At 49.4% G+C, this 16,917-nt stretch overlaps 1 protein-coding gene across 1 annotated transcript in view; it reads right to left on the bottom strand.

Moving 5' to 3' along the window:
- The window catches only part of St14 (ST14 transmembrane serine protease matriptase), a 38,711-nt gene extending 22,000 nt beyond the window's left edge, over positions 1-16,711 (bottom strand). The window contains exon 1 of the mRNA XM_038323351.1: positions 16,473-16,711. Coding sequence (XP_038179279.1) covers positions 16,473-16,553 — 81 coding nt within the window. The 5' untranslated portion in view covers positions 16,554-16,711. The remainder of the gene's footprint in view (positions 1-16,472) is intronic.
- Between the last annotated feature and the right edge of the window lie 206 nt (positions 16,712-16,917).

Here is a 16,917-nt window from a genome sequence, read left to right on the forward strand (position 1 = left end):
CATTTTAAACTTTGAAAACACTACATTTCTAATTTTGCTTCTGAGAGACATAAATCTGTTTTCTTTCATTTCATGGTTCGTCTTTGAAAACCTCAAAATGAACTCTGAATTGGCTCTGAATTTCATTATGCTGAAGTTGCCATATGTCCTCTGAGTCTGGAAATTTCCGTGTTTCAATCTAAGACACTTTCTTGTGCTAGTTCTTAATTTATTCCTCTCCTTTTTCTCTGATCTGCTTTTTCCTAACATTACCAATACTTACTCATCCTTTGTCTATTTGCCTTCTCATTCTTTAACCGTTTTACTACATTTGGTCATGTTTGCTACCAAAACGTTAATGAGGTTTTTCATTTCCTCTTTTATTGTATCTTGTGTTTGTTTTGCAGATGTACGCTTTTCTCTTTATATTTTCTCATGTACCTTTCCTCTGTGTTGAAGCTTCTCCGCAAATCCTCAAGGACCCTTCATTGTCCATGCACATCACAAAAGGAGACCCTAAAGGCTGTTCAAAGCACTGCATGCATAAGCTACTCTCCAGCAGTCTAGCCAGAGTCTCTACTGGGCACTGCCAACAGCAAGTAGATCATTCTACGGTAGGGTTTCACTGCGCCAAAGAACACACTGCTTTCTGATTCCTCACTGCCTCTACACGCAGCTGTTAGCTTCCGGGAACAGGTGGAGGGAAACACCCATCTCCCTTCCTGCACCTCTCCCTACAGTCTTCTTCTGACCTTGGAGTCCTCAAGTCACCACGCTCTCTGGTTACATTTCTCCAACTCTCCCTCCCATCCACTGTGGGGATCTGAGGGGCAGAAGTCTCTGCTCGAGCAGAGACAGAGACTTGGAGATTCTGAACTATACATTTCCTGGTCTCACTCTCATCTTCAATAACACTGAGGCCTGGGGGCTTAGCAAGTATAGTGCTTCCAACAGTCATGGCGGGGAAGTGATGTAGCAGGCAAGCGTGGTGGAGAATAGAACTTTCAGCTGAGGGTATATATCTCCAACCATAAGCAGGAAGCAGAGAGAGAGACAGAGACAGAGAGAGAGAGAGAGAGAGAGAGAGAGAGAGGAGAGAGAGAGAGAGAGAGAGAGAGAGGAGAGAGAGAGAGAGGAGAGAGAGGAATAGTGCGTAGCTTTTGATACCCTAAAGACCACTCCCACCCAGGGATATACTTCCGCCAGCATGGTCACATCTCCTCAGTCTCCCAAAACACTGCCATCAACTGGGGACCAAGTATAGAAATGCCTGAGGAAATAGGGAGATCTCACTCAAGCAGCCATGCTATGTTAATGAAATTATTCAGTAGGTACAAACGCCCTGCAAGAGTGTTTGTATCAAATACACTTTCACTTCCGTAGGGTGAAGATCTCACTGTGGAGAGGTCCCTATGGCAAGGACGTGTTGAGCTGAGGAACCACCACCAAACTGCTTCACGAAGTGCTTGTGCCATTTCACATCCCATCAGCAATGCATGAAAATCCTAGATGTTCACGCCCAACCTAGTATCCGGTATGGTCAACGTGCTGGTTATTGTCAGCCAGCTACAAACTAGAGCCACCTGGAAGGATGGATTGATTGCTGTGAGTGGGTTCAGCCCACTGTGGGTGGTGCAAATCCCTGGGTAGGTGGTCTTGGGTTACGTGTGGAAGCAATCTGAGTTAACCACGAGGAGAAAGCTCATAGGCAGTTTTCTTCCAAGGAAAGCCTTGGCTCTTGTTTGAATCGTTGTCCCAACTTCCTTCACTGACAGGCTGTGACCGGGACTATAAACCAACTAAACCCTTTCCTCTGCCAAGTTGCTTTGGGTCATGGTATTTATCACAGCAATGGAAAGCAAACTAGGGCAGTCAGTCTATTTAATTTTCATAGATGCATGTGGTGTCTCACCGAGCCTTTAAATGGCTTTTCTCTGATGGGTTCTAATGCGCTCCACTGTCCTCGGCCGACCTTCTTGGCTGAAGTGTTTTCTCTAATCTTTTGCCTATCCTTTTAATGACTACTTACGTTCCTGTCATTGCAGAACCACATAACACTTGGAGGCCGATTCATGATTTAATTTCTGCCTCCCTGCATGATCACCTTCCAGAATTTAGGGAGCAAATAAGAGCTCTTGGGTTCTACTCAACCCAGATACAACTGTTTAATCAGTAACTTGCCTGTCCCTTTACATAACCACAGCTTCCTGGCTCCATTTTCAGGCATCGGAGAGGTTGTCTCACCTAATTCCGTCATTTTATGGATGAGGAAACTGAGGCTGAATGAGAGGGAGTGGCCAGTCCAAGGTCTCAAAGATAAAGTTAGCAACAGGGTGACGCGGGGGACAAGAGCCAAGCTCTGCCCACTGGGAGTCCAGTGAGAGAGTAAGTGGGAAGGATGAAGGCAGCAGAGAGCCCTCTCTGTACAACCTGGTGTAACTTCACCCGTGGTCTCTATACAGGCAGAGACAACAGGAGAGAGAGTACACCTGCGCCTGCCTCTGTTTTGGCTCCTTAGACGCAAACGTATCTGCAGGTGCACAAACAAAACACAGGGTCGTGAAGCCAGGTGCTTGCTCACCGCAAACAGAAGCCTGGTAGCTATGGTGGCCTCTTCCTGCCCACAACCTCTGTTTGCTACTGGCCAGAGTAGCCAGAAACACAACATGGCCCCAGGGCACTGAGACAAAAGAGCGCAGGATAATTTCTGAGGAAACAGAATGAGTGGCTTGAAGTGTGTAAATCAGTACAGGCCCTGGGGCACGAAAGGGGAAAGCCCTGGGCTCAGGTGGCAAGGATGACATCAGAGTATCCATTCCCACTCAGCTTCCTGGAGTGAGAGGCCCTACGGTACAGCAACCCAGAAGGGAAGAGCACAGAAACCAGAAACCCTGGAGGAAATAAAGGTTTTTTTCTTTCTTTCTTTGGTGTGTGTGTGACGTGTGTGTGTGACGTGTGTGTGTGTACATGTGTGCATGCAGGTGCATATACACGTGAGTGCATGTGTGTGTTCAAATGCATCAATGCCAGAAGATGCAAGGTGTCTTTCTCAGACTCTTTCACCTTGTTTTTTTAAATACTTATTTATTTTATTATGTAAGTAATATTCTGTCTGTGTGTATGCCTGCAGGCCAGAAGAGGGCACCAGACCCCTTTACAGATGGTTGTGAGCCACCATGTGGTTGCTGGGAATTGAACTCAGGACCTTTGGAAGAGCAGGCAATGCTCTTAACCTCTGAGCCATCTCTCTGCCTATGACACTGCTCTGGCCGCCAAGCTCTGGTGATACGCCCATCTCCTTCCCACGAGGATCTAAACTCAGGCACTTTTGCCAAACGACCCACCTCTCTGGAAATCACATTTTCTGTTATTCTAAGCACACTGGTCCTTGAGACCAGAGCTCATCAAAACAAACAGCAAACAAAAACTTTATTTATAACAGCAAAAAAAAAAAAAGAGTGCATTTTATTTCCTGATATATTCCATTATGTAGGAAACCAACCATGGCTGAACCCTAAATGCTGAACTAACAAAACTTCTCAAATCAACTAAAGGATCCTCTCATTGACAGGCTCCCTCTGCTGGTTACCAGGCCATACAGACCCATCCCCAGAGCACAGTCTCTCTGAGGTCTATAGTACGCCTGGCTCTGCGACCAACAAATCAAAGCAAGAATTTACCATTATTAGCTCAGAGACCAGAAAGGATGGCCCTATCAGGTAATTTAAATAATGCAAACTTGGTCCAGAAAGAATCTTTAACAATGCCATAGAAGAAACGGGAACTGGTCAGGCTAAATGTGGCCAACCAAGCTGACCATGGTCCCGCAACAGAGATGTGGCCTCTAAACCCAGACTTCCCCCAGAGTCAAATAGCAACCAGTCAGGACTGCCCTCATTTGCATGTCAGGTGGTGATTGGTGGGGTTGGGGGATGGCTCCCAAAGGGAAACCACCAACCACTGCAGCCCTGGCCAAGGCAGGTGGTTCTGCTTCCGTCCTTATCCGTGGCTTCCTTGCAGTAAACTTAGCATTTTCTATTCTGGTCTGATCTGGGTGAAATCTTTCACTGCCTGTCCATTCCTTATCACACTATACAAGATCCAAAGAGATTCCATCTAAATCATAGCAGGAGAAAAATAAACCTTCACTCCGGGCTCATATCTTAGAAGTTGGGTGTGACCTGCTGGGAAGACATGGGTAATCATGGAAGCCTGAAGAGGTTACTCAGACTCTCTCAGGGAGGGTGAAGGGCAGTCCCATGATAAATGCAAACCTGCGTCTGTCTGCTGCTCGAGATCAAGGTCAAGGGGCAGAGGTGATGTCGTCTTCTGGGGACATGGGTGTATGGCTCAAACCTGAGACCAAGACAAGGGTGGCTGGACACATTAGCCACTGCCAGCTGTCACTGATGTGAGGCAGTGACTCAGTGTATCGACGCAGCAGGTGGGATGGAGTTCGGTTCCGTGATGTCACCACCACCGGGCCATGAGAACTGTAAAATCCCCCTATGGCTCTTCAAACAAGTAATGAAAGAGCCATGGCCGAGGCTGAGCACCGGCGGCGCCCCCGCGCGAGAAGACAGTCTAGAGCGGTTTGAAGACATCTGCCCGCGTAACCTTGCCAGCCAGTTCCCCAGAAATGCCACAGAGCCAGAGGCCACCTCAGACAGAATAGAGAATGAGCACTGGAGGGGAGCTGGGTGTTTGTGTCTGGGCAGGAGGAGCTGAAAGAGGGATGGAGTCAGAGAAAGGCCAGAGGCCAAGATGCTGATTACATATCTCATTTTATGGCGCTCCACTTCATTGCTGCAGAAATAGGGCGTAGCTTACAAACCGAAGGCAAGGCCACCTTCAGTCTCGCAGGCGCCATTTTCACAGTAGCTCAAATGATCACTTACATTGTTTTTAGCAAGAGTGTTCTTAGTTAAGTTGCTACATTGTTTTGTTTGTTTGCTTTTAACACTTAATGGCATAGCAGGGAAAACATTAACTTTCAAATGAACTGGAAAACCAGGAATCTACGGGACATTCTGGTTTTTGCAGGGGCCAGAACCAAACCCACAACATCCCCCAGGGCTTTCCTGCCAGAGGGGCCCTGCAGAGAAGGACTTTCTCCAGGGAACCAGCAGCCACAGAGAAAGATGGATTCCATCATCTGAGGCTTCACCCAACAAACCACCACCACAGTGCAGAACCCGGCACAAACTCCAGTCCAAAGAGGACCTTGGGCACACAGGAGAATGGAAGAAAAAGCACACACTAGAAACTCAGCCATCAGCCACAGCATTTGATCAACCGAAAAGCCGAGAGGCGCTTCTGGTCCCTGCTGAGCTCACAAGCCAACCTCCCTAGACGTCTAGTAAGAACAAACAGCACTCATTCGGGAGTCTGGATCCCTATGCCTATCTCCCTCCAGCCCTCGCCCTCTCTCTCTCTCTCTCTCTCTCTCTTTCACACACACACACACACACACACACACACACACACACACCATCCCCTGCCTCTCTCCTGCTCTCCAGATCCTGCAGACCCTGGTGTCTTGGGCAGGGCCAGGGCCTGGGATCTGGAAAGGTCTAAACAAGTGCTTGGGTCACTTTCCGGCAGCTGACTCTTGAGAAACTCCACCTACCCTTTCCAGTTTGCAGGCGGTCAGGCTCACCCACTTCTCAGCACTAGGGAAGAGGTAGCCCGGTTTACCAGCTCCAGCCAGTTTATTTTAAGCCACCGGGACACAAGGAACCTGTGGTGTGGGTTGACTTTACTTCCTGCCATGGGACCCTCCCACCCATAATAGTTAAGGCATCTTCCTCAAATTCCCCGGGGCTGTTGGAAACACACAATTGCCATTCACGGAGCCAGCCTCAGGCCAAGACACATGCGGGGTGGGGTAGGGGGTGGGGGCTCCCGTCGCCACTTTCCCACACAGCCCTCTCGTCTTTGCTCTCTGACCATCACTGACCTCAACTGTCCCATCAGACGTGAATTCTGGGACATGAGTGGATGAAGAATTTCCATCCGTGTGTCAACTACAGTCCATCAGAACAGAACACCAACAGAATAAAGTAAACCGAAAGTCTCCATACCTGATCTGATCATAAAGGAAAGTCCCCAGGACCTACCTGACTTCCACAACACACAGAAATGAGACTCTTTGTCAGGGAACTGCAGGCTCCTTCTGTGACTGTTCTATGCCTCCCCGCTAAACTGAGGCCCAGGGTTGCTGCCAGCACAGCCTGGGGACAGAAGCCACACATCCCAGCCATAAGACACCTTCCTTCTCAGAAGAGAGGGAACACACTGTGTGAGGAGGGCTACCTGACAGAAATCTCTTTCCTTTTTTGTGAGGCGAAGTGGGTGTGACCTATATGGCATTCTGGGCTGAGCCCCCTAAGTCCCTGGGGCAAATACTTTTCATTGGGCCTCAGTCTCCCTCTCTTAAAACTGGGTTAATGACCCCTTAGAGAACATAATTAGCTAATTCCTGCTAATGACAGGGCCTCCCTGCTGTGCCTCTTTGATTTTTACTTCCCCACCCACCATGAATCCACCTATCCAGTGCAGACTTGACAAGCCCAGGACAGACCAAGCTCAGGTGTGGCATGGGGCATGCCATGGAGGCCAGCCGAACTGCACCCGCACCTGCGTGAGCCACAGAACCAGAGAGGCCTCTTCTCCCTCCTGTCCTCCATCCTCCACTCCACCCAGATGTATCACTTGACTCTTTGATTTGGAGGAGGTGGGATGAAGCAGCAGCTAGGGATTGAGACCTGGCCCAACCACCTCACCATCCTCTCTGCAACAACAGCACAACCTCCAACACACACACACACACACACACACACACACACACAGTCACTAAACTAAACAGAAATGGGAGGTGTGCTGAGCCTCTCCTAACTTCTCATTTATTTTCATGACTTTCCACTGAGTCTACATTCCAACTTCACAGACTAGTGTGTTTTTTTTAATACTGTAGTTTTTGTTGCAATAATTCAGATTTCCACAAAATTGTGAGAAACAATGAGATGCTTTCTAGGCTGTGCGTGAGCCTCCCCCCACGCCCAGCCATGGTAGCACTTGGAAAAGTCTCACCATGTGACACGGATACAACCCACAGATCTTACCCAGATTTCCTGTCTGACTTGTACAGTGTGTCCCTCCATGTGCTCTACCTCCGGGGCAGGTTCCCATGTCCACTATGGACAAGCCTCTGTGCCACCTCAATGCGAAGGTCCCTCCTGTTGTCTCTTTTGGGGGTGGGGTGGGGTTGAGACAAGACTCTCCACACAGTCCTGGCTGTCCTGGCACTCATTATGTAGATCAAGCTGGCCCAGACTCACAGGGATCTCCCTGTCTCTGCCTCCTGAGTGCGAGCATTAAAGGTGTGTGCCGCCACACCCAGCCCACTGTCGTCTTTTTGAACCACACCTACCTTCTTCCTGTCCGCCACTCTTCAGTCTCCCAGCCACTAATCTGTTTAAGCTTCAATAATGGATTATTTTTAAAATGGTATCTAAATACACAACATGTAGGATTCAGGGAAAACTAGCTTTGTCCCCCTCTGTTTTTCCCCTGCACGAAGCTCAGTGGTAGAGGCGTTGCTTCTACCAATAGATGAGTGACATTCTTTTCTCTGATTGAGGAATAACCCATGAAATATAGATACCATACTGCGTTTGTGCTCCGGAGGCCCTTGGATCCGCAAACAAAACCCGCAAACCTCCACAAATTGGTGAGATTCTGAAACACCTGCTCTGTGGCTCCCAGGCCCCTAATTAAGCTGAAGATCTAAGGATAGGTTGGTGTGAAAGGACTCAACATGCAAACAGGGAAACCCTTCCCGCTGAGTCCATAATTACAAGCCAGAATCTCGGGAGGTGGCAGTAGTAAGCTGGGGTGGGGGGGAGCTTTGGAGCTGCAGTCTTCCCGTGGGACAGACTCGAGGCCACATCCCACCCTCGAGCTTGCAGAGCCATTTGCTTCTGCAGGAAGTTTCATTATCACAGGACACCAACAGCACAAGTCTTTCCTCTTTCTGATGTGCTCAGCCTCAGACCCCTTCCCTATCAGCATTCCGCGTGTTCTGGCTCCGCTTTCTCTAGCTAACCATGCTCGATTCCTCCAATCAGTCAAACGGAACATTTCCCAGACCTCTGGTCATCTGCCTTAACCTCATCATTAGTCCTATTTCTGTAAACACGATCTAAATTCAACAAGAGATCTGACCCAGTGGGTTCCATGGGGCTGCAGGTGTTCAGGGACAGCCGTCATCCTTACTGCTGCATCTCCATTAATCATCCAAGGACACATCAAGGGGCTCACCCGAGTCATCAAAGGAAAGGAAGGGGTGAGGGATAATACAACCACTCGAGGAAGGCTTGAGGGATAAGCCAAAACGTCCTTTCAAAGAATAGGTAAAACGAAGATAGACAGAAAGAGAAGTCATATTCGTCAGAAAAAGTCACCCATCCCTAGCCACAGAAGACTAGTTTAGTTCCAGGTTTCACTGGATGCCAAACTCTGTGGGCCTTCAGGTGCAGGCCCTTCCATAAAACGAAGTACTGTTTGCACAGAACCTTGACACATCCTTCTGTACACTTCAAACCATCCCTAAGTGTTAACTGACGGTGTGCTGTGTGTTTCAGAGAATAAAGGCAAGAAAGCCTACACGGCTGTGTGCTTTTCTCCAAACATTTTTAACCAGTGGTTGGTTAGCTCTGCAGAACAGATCTGGAGGGTCATAGCAAATTCCTGCCCCCTCTATGACCATCAGATGTCCTCCGAGAACTCTCCGGGACAGAGCCCTTCCTAGACTCTCAACATGATGGGGTGGGCAAGGAGAGGGGCCTACGTTTTAGCTCCACAGTTCTAGTATGGATTAAGATATTTAATAAGGCTGGGTGGGGATGGCACATGCCTTTAATCCCAGCACTCTAGAGGCAGAGGATCCAACACTCTCACACAGACACACATGCAAGCAAAACACCAACGCACATAAAATTAAAAAGTTTTAAAAATTACAAAGTGTTTGAATTAAGTTGTGACAGCCAAGTCTTTGCCTGAAGAATGGAATTACATTATGATTCCATTTGGGAAGAATATGTATACACATATCAATTAATACCACAATTCTTTTCTTTCTTTCTTTCTTTCTTTCTTTCTTTCTTTTTCTTTTCTTTCTTTTGTTTTTTGTTTTTCAAGACAGGGTTTCTTAGTGTAGTCCTAGCTGTCCTGGAACTAGTTCTGTTGACCAGGCTAGCCTTGAACTCATGGAGATCTGCCTGCCTCTGCCTCCCTGAGTGCTGGGATTAAAGGTGTGTGCCACCACCACCCAGCAATACCCCAATTCTTATAAGAAGAGATGACTTATTGGAAAATGAGCACCAGCTGTTAGCTTTCTGTTACTGTCATGAAATACCTTAGATAATCAACTGATAGAGATTCAACTTGATTGACAGCTGTAGTAGAACATCACAGCAAGAGTATACAGCAAAGCAAAATGCTCAGTTAGTGGAAGAGACCAGTGTCCCATGCTCCCCTCAGAGGGATGCCCCGATGACCCAAAGACTTCCTGACCACTTACAAGGATTAAAACCTTAGGGAGCAAGGGGCTGGAGAGAGGACTCTGTGGTAAAGAGTGCTTGCACTTCTACCGAGGACCCAAGTTCAGTTCCAGTGCCCACACTGAGTGGTTCCAGGGGCTCTGATGCCCCTCTTCTGCCTCTGAGGAACCTGCACACATATAGTGATGCACACACATAAGCAAAAATGAAAATAATTTTTAATTTTTAAAATTAATACCTTGAGAAACAAATCCCAGAAAACTTCACATTCTAATCCGAATCTTTCTATACTGCTTGACTTCAAACCCCTCCCCCAACTTTTGTAACCACAAACAAACCAACCTCCAGAGAGCATTTGGGAGGCAGAGCCAAGCTGGTCTCCATGAGTTCAAGGCCAGCCTGGTGTGCATAGTGAGGTCAAGGACAACCAAAGCTAAATAGTAGCCACCATGAAAAAAACCAGAGAGAGAGAAAAACATGCATAAACAACAGCAAATTGCTACAACACTTCCCCCTCATTTAAAAATTCTGGCTATCAGGTCTGGAGAGTTGGATCAGTGACCGCCTGTTCTTCCAGAGGACCTGGGTTCAATTCCCAGCACCCACATGGCAGCTTACAAACTCCCTGGAATGCTACCTCCAAGGAATCTGACACACTCACACAGACATACATGAACGCAAAACACTAATACACAGCAAGTAAAAATAAATAAATCATTTAAAAAGAAACTCTGGCAATCTGAGTTGACTATATTTTCTTTGAACATATAATTCTGTAGCCTTTTAATAACATTTTAATTTTTTATTTTACTTATTAGTGTGTGTGAGTGTGTGTGTGTGTGTGTGTGTGTGTGTGTGTGTGTGCCCTGGCGCAGGTGTGGCAGTCAGGGTACAACTTTGGAAGTCGGTTCTTTCCCTCCACTTTACTTTGGCAGGATCTTTCTTGTTTTCTGCTAGGCACTGTACTGCAGGCTAGCTGGCCCTCCAGCTTTTCAGAATTCCTTCTATCTCCACCTCCCATATCACGGGAGGAGCACTAGGATTATAGATACGAGCCTCCATATGTAGCTCTTGTGAGTTTCAAGAATAAAATTATGATCATCAGGCTTGTTTGGCAAGCGCTTTTACCTGCTGAGCCATCTCGCTGGCCCTTAAAGATATTCTTTAATAGATCTAAATAAGCATGGTCTGGTAAGAAAGCAAAAGCAAAAACCCTTTCTTTAGACTTGGAACAGCCACATGACAAACGCCAAGCCTGGCCTCTCCCTGTCAGATCACCTCAAAACTCTGGATGTACTGGGGCGGAGCAGGCTCCTCACCCAGGCTCCTCACCCTGCGCCACAGAGGGAGGTGATTTCTGGTTCAGCCTGGGAGAGTGCTGTCGCATGGGTAGCTAGCTTTTCCTCCAGACCCAGATGGACACGTTTCCATTTCAGCAATCCATCCAGAGGCTAGCAGCTCCTTCTGACTCAACACGAAACCATCAGTGTCACTGGCCTTTCCCTCCCAGTTCAATGTCATGTGCAAAAGCCAAGAGGCGAATGCCCCGAGTCTGAAGGTCCCATCTGAATTGTTACTAGAGAGGAAAAGTCACAGTGCCCAGCAGGAAATGAGGGGCAGCCCGAAGGTCACCATCCAGAAGGACCCTCTTTAGCACAGATGCTCAGTCATTCACAAACTTACCCAACCATAAGACTTCCCAGTTCCTAGCCCTCCATGGTGCCTGGAGGACAGGATCACTACTGTGTCTTTGCCAGGCTAATGACTTGTGCACAACAAACAAGGTAAGTTCATGAACCAAGTGAGGGAATGGAACAAGACAAAAGAAATGGACTGTTCTGATTCGCCAGTGTGGGTTGGGTGAACTGTTTTTCAATTTAAAGTTGCGCCATGGTTTTTAATTATGCACATAATAAATGAAGGTACATTTTGTTGAAAGCCACGTTGAAGTCACATCTGCTATGCACCTAGTCTCCCGGCTAACTCAGTCCATCAAAAGAAAGACCAGACAGGTTTGGAGAGAGATGACTTGGGTGCGCTGGTGCTGGCGCCTGGTGATCACCACTTCTTTTTTTTAATGTGCTCACAACGCCCTAATGATGTGTTCTGGGATTTGCTGAGCAGATGCGTCAATCACCCCTGTCTTTGGAACACAATTTTATAATAGCATTGTGGTTAAGCCCATGGGCTTTGAAGTCACACAGATCAAGGTCTGAAATCTTGCTCTACCTCCCACTGCCTTTGGGAAGTTTACACAAGGCCTTTGAGCCTCTGAGTTTTCGTCTGTAAAAACTACGCTTTTAGTTTCTCCCCATCAACGCTGTGGTGAGTGAGACAACGGACTGAAGCACACGTATTTAGGCAAGGGGAGAAGGGGTTCCATCCACCTTTCCTCCATTGACATCCATGATAGCCAATCTACCTCAGCATCACCCGCAGGGGCCACAGACAGAGAGATCTGAGAGTCTAACCACTTAGACAACAGGCACAAAACTTCCAGAGAAAACCTGACGTATTGCTAAACTCAGTCAGAATGGGCAGAATAGGAAGACGAGTACCTCAGTGGAACTTTTAGTAAGGACCTGCTTCTAGAAAAGTTGTTGGCAAGGACCAGAAGGCTGCCCAGAGGCAGGACAGTTGGCCCACGTGCACAAAGCCTTGGGCTTAATCTTTAGCACTGCAAACAACCACTAACAAATAGAAATTGCTGATAAATAATTAAATAAAAACTGTTATCTGTGGGGAACAGGTACTGACATTTGTTTATCTCTAGTTTAATGACTATTTTTATTGTGTTATATACTATAAGTAATTTAGAGATGACCTGAAGCACATGGGCATGTGTTAGGATTATATGTGAATAGTCAAACTTCACAAAGCAGACTACCACATACAACAGTATATACCACACAGCCCCAGTATGTGGCAGGCTACACACACCAGACCACCTAATGACCAAGTTCTCGGAACGTCTCCCTACAGTGAATCCAATCCTGGCTGTACAATGCCATCTTACCGAAGGTACTTGAGCACTTTAGATTCTGGGATCCGTGATGGTACTGGAAACAATCTCTTGGATACAAAGGTACATTGCGACCTCTGAGAGGACAGTGTGGGCTCCCAAGTACTAGCAGCAATAGCCAGTGCTGTAGTGGATCCAGTCCTGTGGTCACCATAGAGAGCCAGATAACATCTTTAAGACCTGGACTCTCTGGAGACTCTGTCCTGTTCTCCCTCCCATTTCAAGAACACCTGCACTTCAGGAGAGAGGAGCCAGCAGCCTGAGCAAGAACAATAGAGAACAAACAGACACCAGGGGAACTCCAGGGCCACAGGGCTCTGAGGCCGCTGTCCACAGAGACCAGGTTGAGGAAGGGAGCAAGACTGCTTCTCCTTCCATCGTCTGTGATGACACCTTAGCCACAGAGGACCCTCAGCAAACCCTCTGGGAACGGGAGACCCAGTCACACAGAAGCAATGCTCAAAGTACGGAGGTCCCCTCCGTCTCAGCTTTCCAGATGCCTAAATGAAATGGCAGTCTCAGATGTTCCTAGGAGCCAGGGTAGGGGTAAAGCGTGGGTCCTCTGATACCCACTGGAGAAAACAGCCTTCCTCTCCACTGCCAGCACCTGTTCCCCACCCATACAGACTCCCAGGGCTCACTGTCTCCTCTATTCTCTCCCTCACGCAGCACCCAGTACTTAGGAGAACAAAGAAAGATCTCTATAGGTGTGTTTTGCCTGGTGGGAGCGGAAAAGGATCTGAGGGAAACAGAGTGAGCAGGCCACTCATGTTCTTGTCAAAAAAGGATCTTTTTTCATAGAAGCTGGAGACGGGATGTGTGTGTGTAAGTAAGTGAAAGAGCTCAGGGAGATAGCCGGCATGGCAGAGAACTGGGGGTGTTGTTCCCCAGCACACCTTCTGTGGTGCCGTGCCCACTGTTTAGTCAAGCCTCTCAGCACTTGCATAAAGTCAGGAACCCATTTAAAGTGGAGCCTCTCCTGATTTGCATCTCTGCCCTCCCCCAGTAAATAGTCTCCTAGTGGTCTCAGGGCCTTTTAAACTCACAAACCCCTTATGGCGTGATCTGAAACCACTGCAGACTGACTGAGGTTTCCCATGCAAACAAAGCACTCCTTTGAGTCTTAGCAACAAAGCTGGGCCAGGCATGCCATCCCATTTCATAGCCAGGAAAATCGAGATTAACTGGGATTGGATAACATCTCAGATCACCTGGCTAGGTAGCGGCAGCCCTGGGTTTTGGTCCCATGTTGTCCCCTCTGTCACCACATCACAGATGCCTGCAGCCTAGTACAGCTGCACTGGTGATTCCACAGTTCCAACTTGGGATAAACAGATACCTTTTTTTAACTTTTCTTTTCTTTTCCTTTCTTTTCTTTTTTTTTTCTTTTTTTCCCCCAAGACAGGGTTTCTCTGTGTAACAATCCTAGCTGTCCTGGAATTCACTATGTGAGCCAGGCTGGCCTCAAACCTGGAGAGCTACCTGCCTCTGCCTCCTGAATGCTGAGATTAAAAGCGTGTGCCACCACCACCCAGCAACAGATGCCCCTCCCAATGCGCACTCTGTGCTCATACATACTACCCACAGTGGCCCTGAAGGCAGGGACTGGGACTTGGATTCGTCTCAACACCTGGCACGTGAGTGGTCACTGGATACTTAGTAAACACCTGTTATGCAAATGAGGGACTGGAATGAATGGGTGAATGGGTGAATGTTTGACCAATTAAGAGGTGACTGTCAGGGTTGGAAGACCTAGCTCCCAGACACCTGATCTTGACCCACAGCATCTAAGTTCCCAACCAGTCTCTCTGTAGTTATGGAACACTGAATCTCACCTTCGGAAATCATTACTGATCAAATACGCATTAGGTCAGGGCAACTTCACAGCCACCAGCAAACATTCAACACGGACTTAACCACTCAGTGAAATCAGCTTCTCAGTTCTCACTAGTGACTGTAACAACTGGCATCTACACACCTGCTCACACCTGGGCAGGGCACACACAGTCCCAAGATACGTGCAATGGGGAAAACAACCCTGTGTAATAACTGTTCCCCTCCATTGGAGTCACGAGGGCAGAACAGGGACCAGAGCAATAGGAAGGAGGCAGTCAAGACACAAGGAACCCAAAAGCCCCGATAGTGTTTGTCCTGGGACCCAACATGACCTGAGCCAGGCTCTGTGACAGAAGTTACCGAGAGGCAGCAGCCATACAGGCTGATCAGAAAACATGCCCAGGCAGATCTACAGACCCCAACTGTAAACGGCACTGCTGGGTGATGCCAGGGAAGGCGCAACCAAGCCTAGGGTGGGAGACATACTGAAAACTTCCCGGTATAAAAGTACGCTGTGGCTACTCTCTTGGGGACACACTGTCTGGTGACAAACTTTGTGCGTGTCTGTTCACATGTCCCACAAGACAGCAAGTTCCTTAAAGGAGTCAATCGTATCTCTCTGAGAGCCCCCCGGGGCAGTGAATGCCTGGCCCAGCACCGTTGGGGGAAAAAAAACAGACAAAGTAAACCACATATGAGAAAGAAACCGGCAGAGATGAAGTAGGAGTGGAGACTAGATGAATGAGGACCTAGGGGGGAGGAAGACGAGGTGGAGTTGCTGGTGGAGAGTAACCTAGCAGGAGCCCAGGGACCAGGGAGGTAAGCCCCACCCGGACTCCAGTTGGGGAGGAACTTTGCGCACCCCAACCCCCGTGGGATGTGGTGTAGCCCAGAGAGGAGACTGAGTTCAGTCCCCAGAGGACCCACTTTCATTATCAGTAACAGTCTTTGTAAGGGAAGTCAGGAAGGGCAAACTTGGAAGAGGAGAAAAACAGTCCAGAAACGAAACAGCACACAGCAGGAAGCAGGAGCCCGAAGGATTCCTAAACGCCCCAACTACCGAAAGGAAGAGAAGGAGGCAGCAGGTGGGAAAGACCGGAATGCATCTCACAGCAAGGCTGAAGCACAGGCTACAGGGACTCCAGCCACTGGGAGTGGAAAGTGAAGACAGTAGACACCCCCCCACACACACGCCCGCGCCCCAGATCTCGTCTTCTGCAAGTCAGTTCGGAAAGAGTGCACGAAAAGGTGTCAGAAGGGGAAATCGGGCTCCAGCAAACTGCCTCGCTCAGAGCAACAAGCCTCACTCACCAAGCCTCTTGCCGCTAATCCCACCGGAGCACTGCCCCCACCCCCACCTCATACGTGTCCTTCAGTGACTGAAGCCCCCCTTCTCCCCCGTACAGTAAAGGACACTGCTTTGGAGGTCTTTCAAGAGACTTCTCCGGCACTTCTCCGGGCTTCTGTTTCCTGCTTCTGTATCTTCCAAAAATCTAGTTAGAGGCTCGGTCACCACTGCCCAGACAGCCACCTTCTCAAGGGCCAACAAGCCCTCACCTCCACGCTGTACGTAGACAAACTGCTCTGAGATTACTCCTACATAAGAGCCAAAACACCTTCTGACCAGGAAAGACCAAAACTAAGGCAGAAGCCAAGGACAGACAAGTCTCCAACCCCTGGATATGTCCTTGACATAGCCCGGATCGCCCACTCAGGACACTATAACCCAGAACGAATGGGACCACCACGGAGGTTCTCTTTTCAAGCCAGCGAGAGGGCAGGAGGCAGGAGTAGCTCCCCGACGCCTCCAGGCCCTGGGGCTTCCCGCTTCCTCGGTGGCCGGTGCGAGGCAGCTCTGGGGCCGAGGTCCGGCCAGCCCCGCCCTGCAACCAGCGGCCAGGCACCCACCGAACAGGAAATTCCACCTGTGCGCCCGAGCCCGGGCCACCCACGGGTCGTAGAGCGGAGCTCAGGCGAAACCAAGAGCCTCGCGCAGGTGCTGGTGCACGAGAATCCGGACTGTGGACGCCCAGCCCAGGTTCCCCGCTCCCGGGTACCCAGCCCCCGTTCACCTCTCGCCGGGAGCTGTACTTAAGTCCCTCGCTGAAGTCCTTCGAGCCCCCTCCGGCCTTGCGGCCCCGATTGCTCCCCATGGTCTCGGCGGCCCGATCGCCGGTCTCAGACGCGTGGTCCCTGCAGGCAGCCGACTACCATGGCCCGCGGGGCGTTGGGGACACGAGGGACGCGGAGTGCGAGGAGAGGTACGGGCCAAGTTCCGGGGCAGGCCCAGCGCGCCCGGCCGGCGGCAGAGGCTCCCGTTCTCATCCTTCCTCCCCGAGCAGGTAGTTTCAGGGTGTGGCCTCCCCGGTCGCCCCGCCTCCAGCCTGCCAGCCCCGGCGCCCGCACACCTGTTACGACCGGTCCCGCCCTCCGCCATGCCCCTCCAAGGAAGCTCCTCCCCTCCGGCCAGAACCCCCGAAAAGGAGCACTGCGAAGTGCTGGTGCTTTCTTTCTCAC

The sequence above is a fragment of the Arvicola amphibius genome, chromosome 3 (assembly GCF_903992535.2).
Source record: "Arvicola amphibius chromosome 3, mArvAmp1.2, whole genome shotgun sequence".
NCBI classification, from domain to species: Eukaryota; Metazoa; Chordata; class Mammalia; order Rodentia; family Cricetidae; genus Arvicola; species Arvicola amphibius.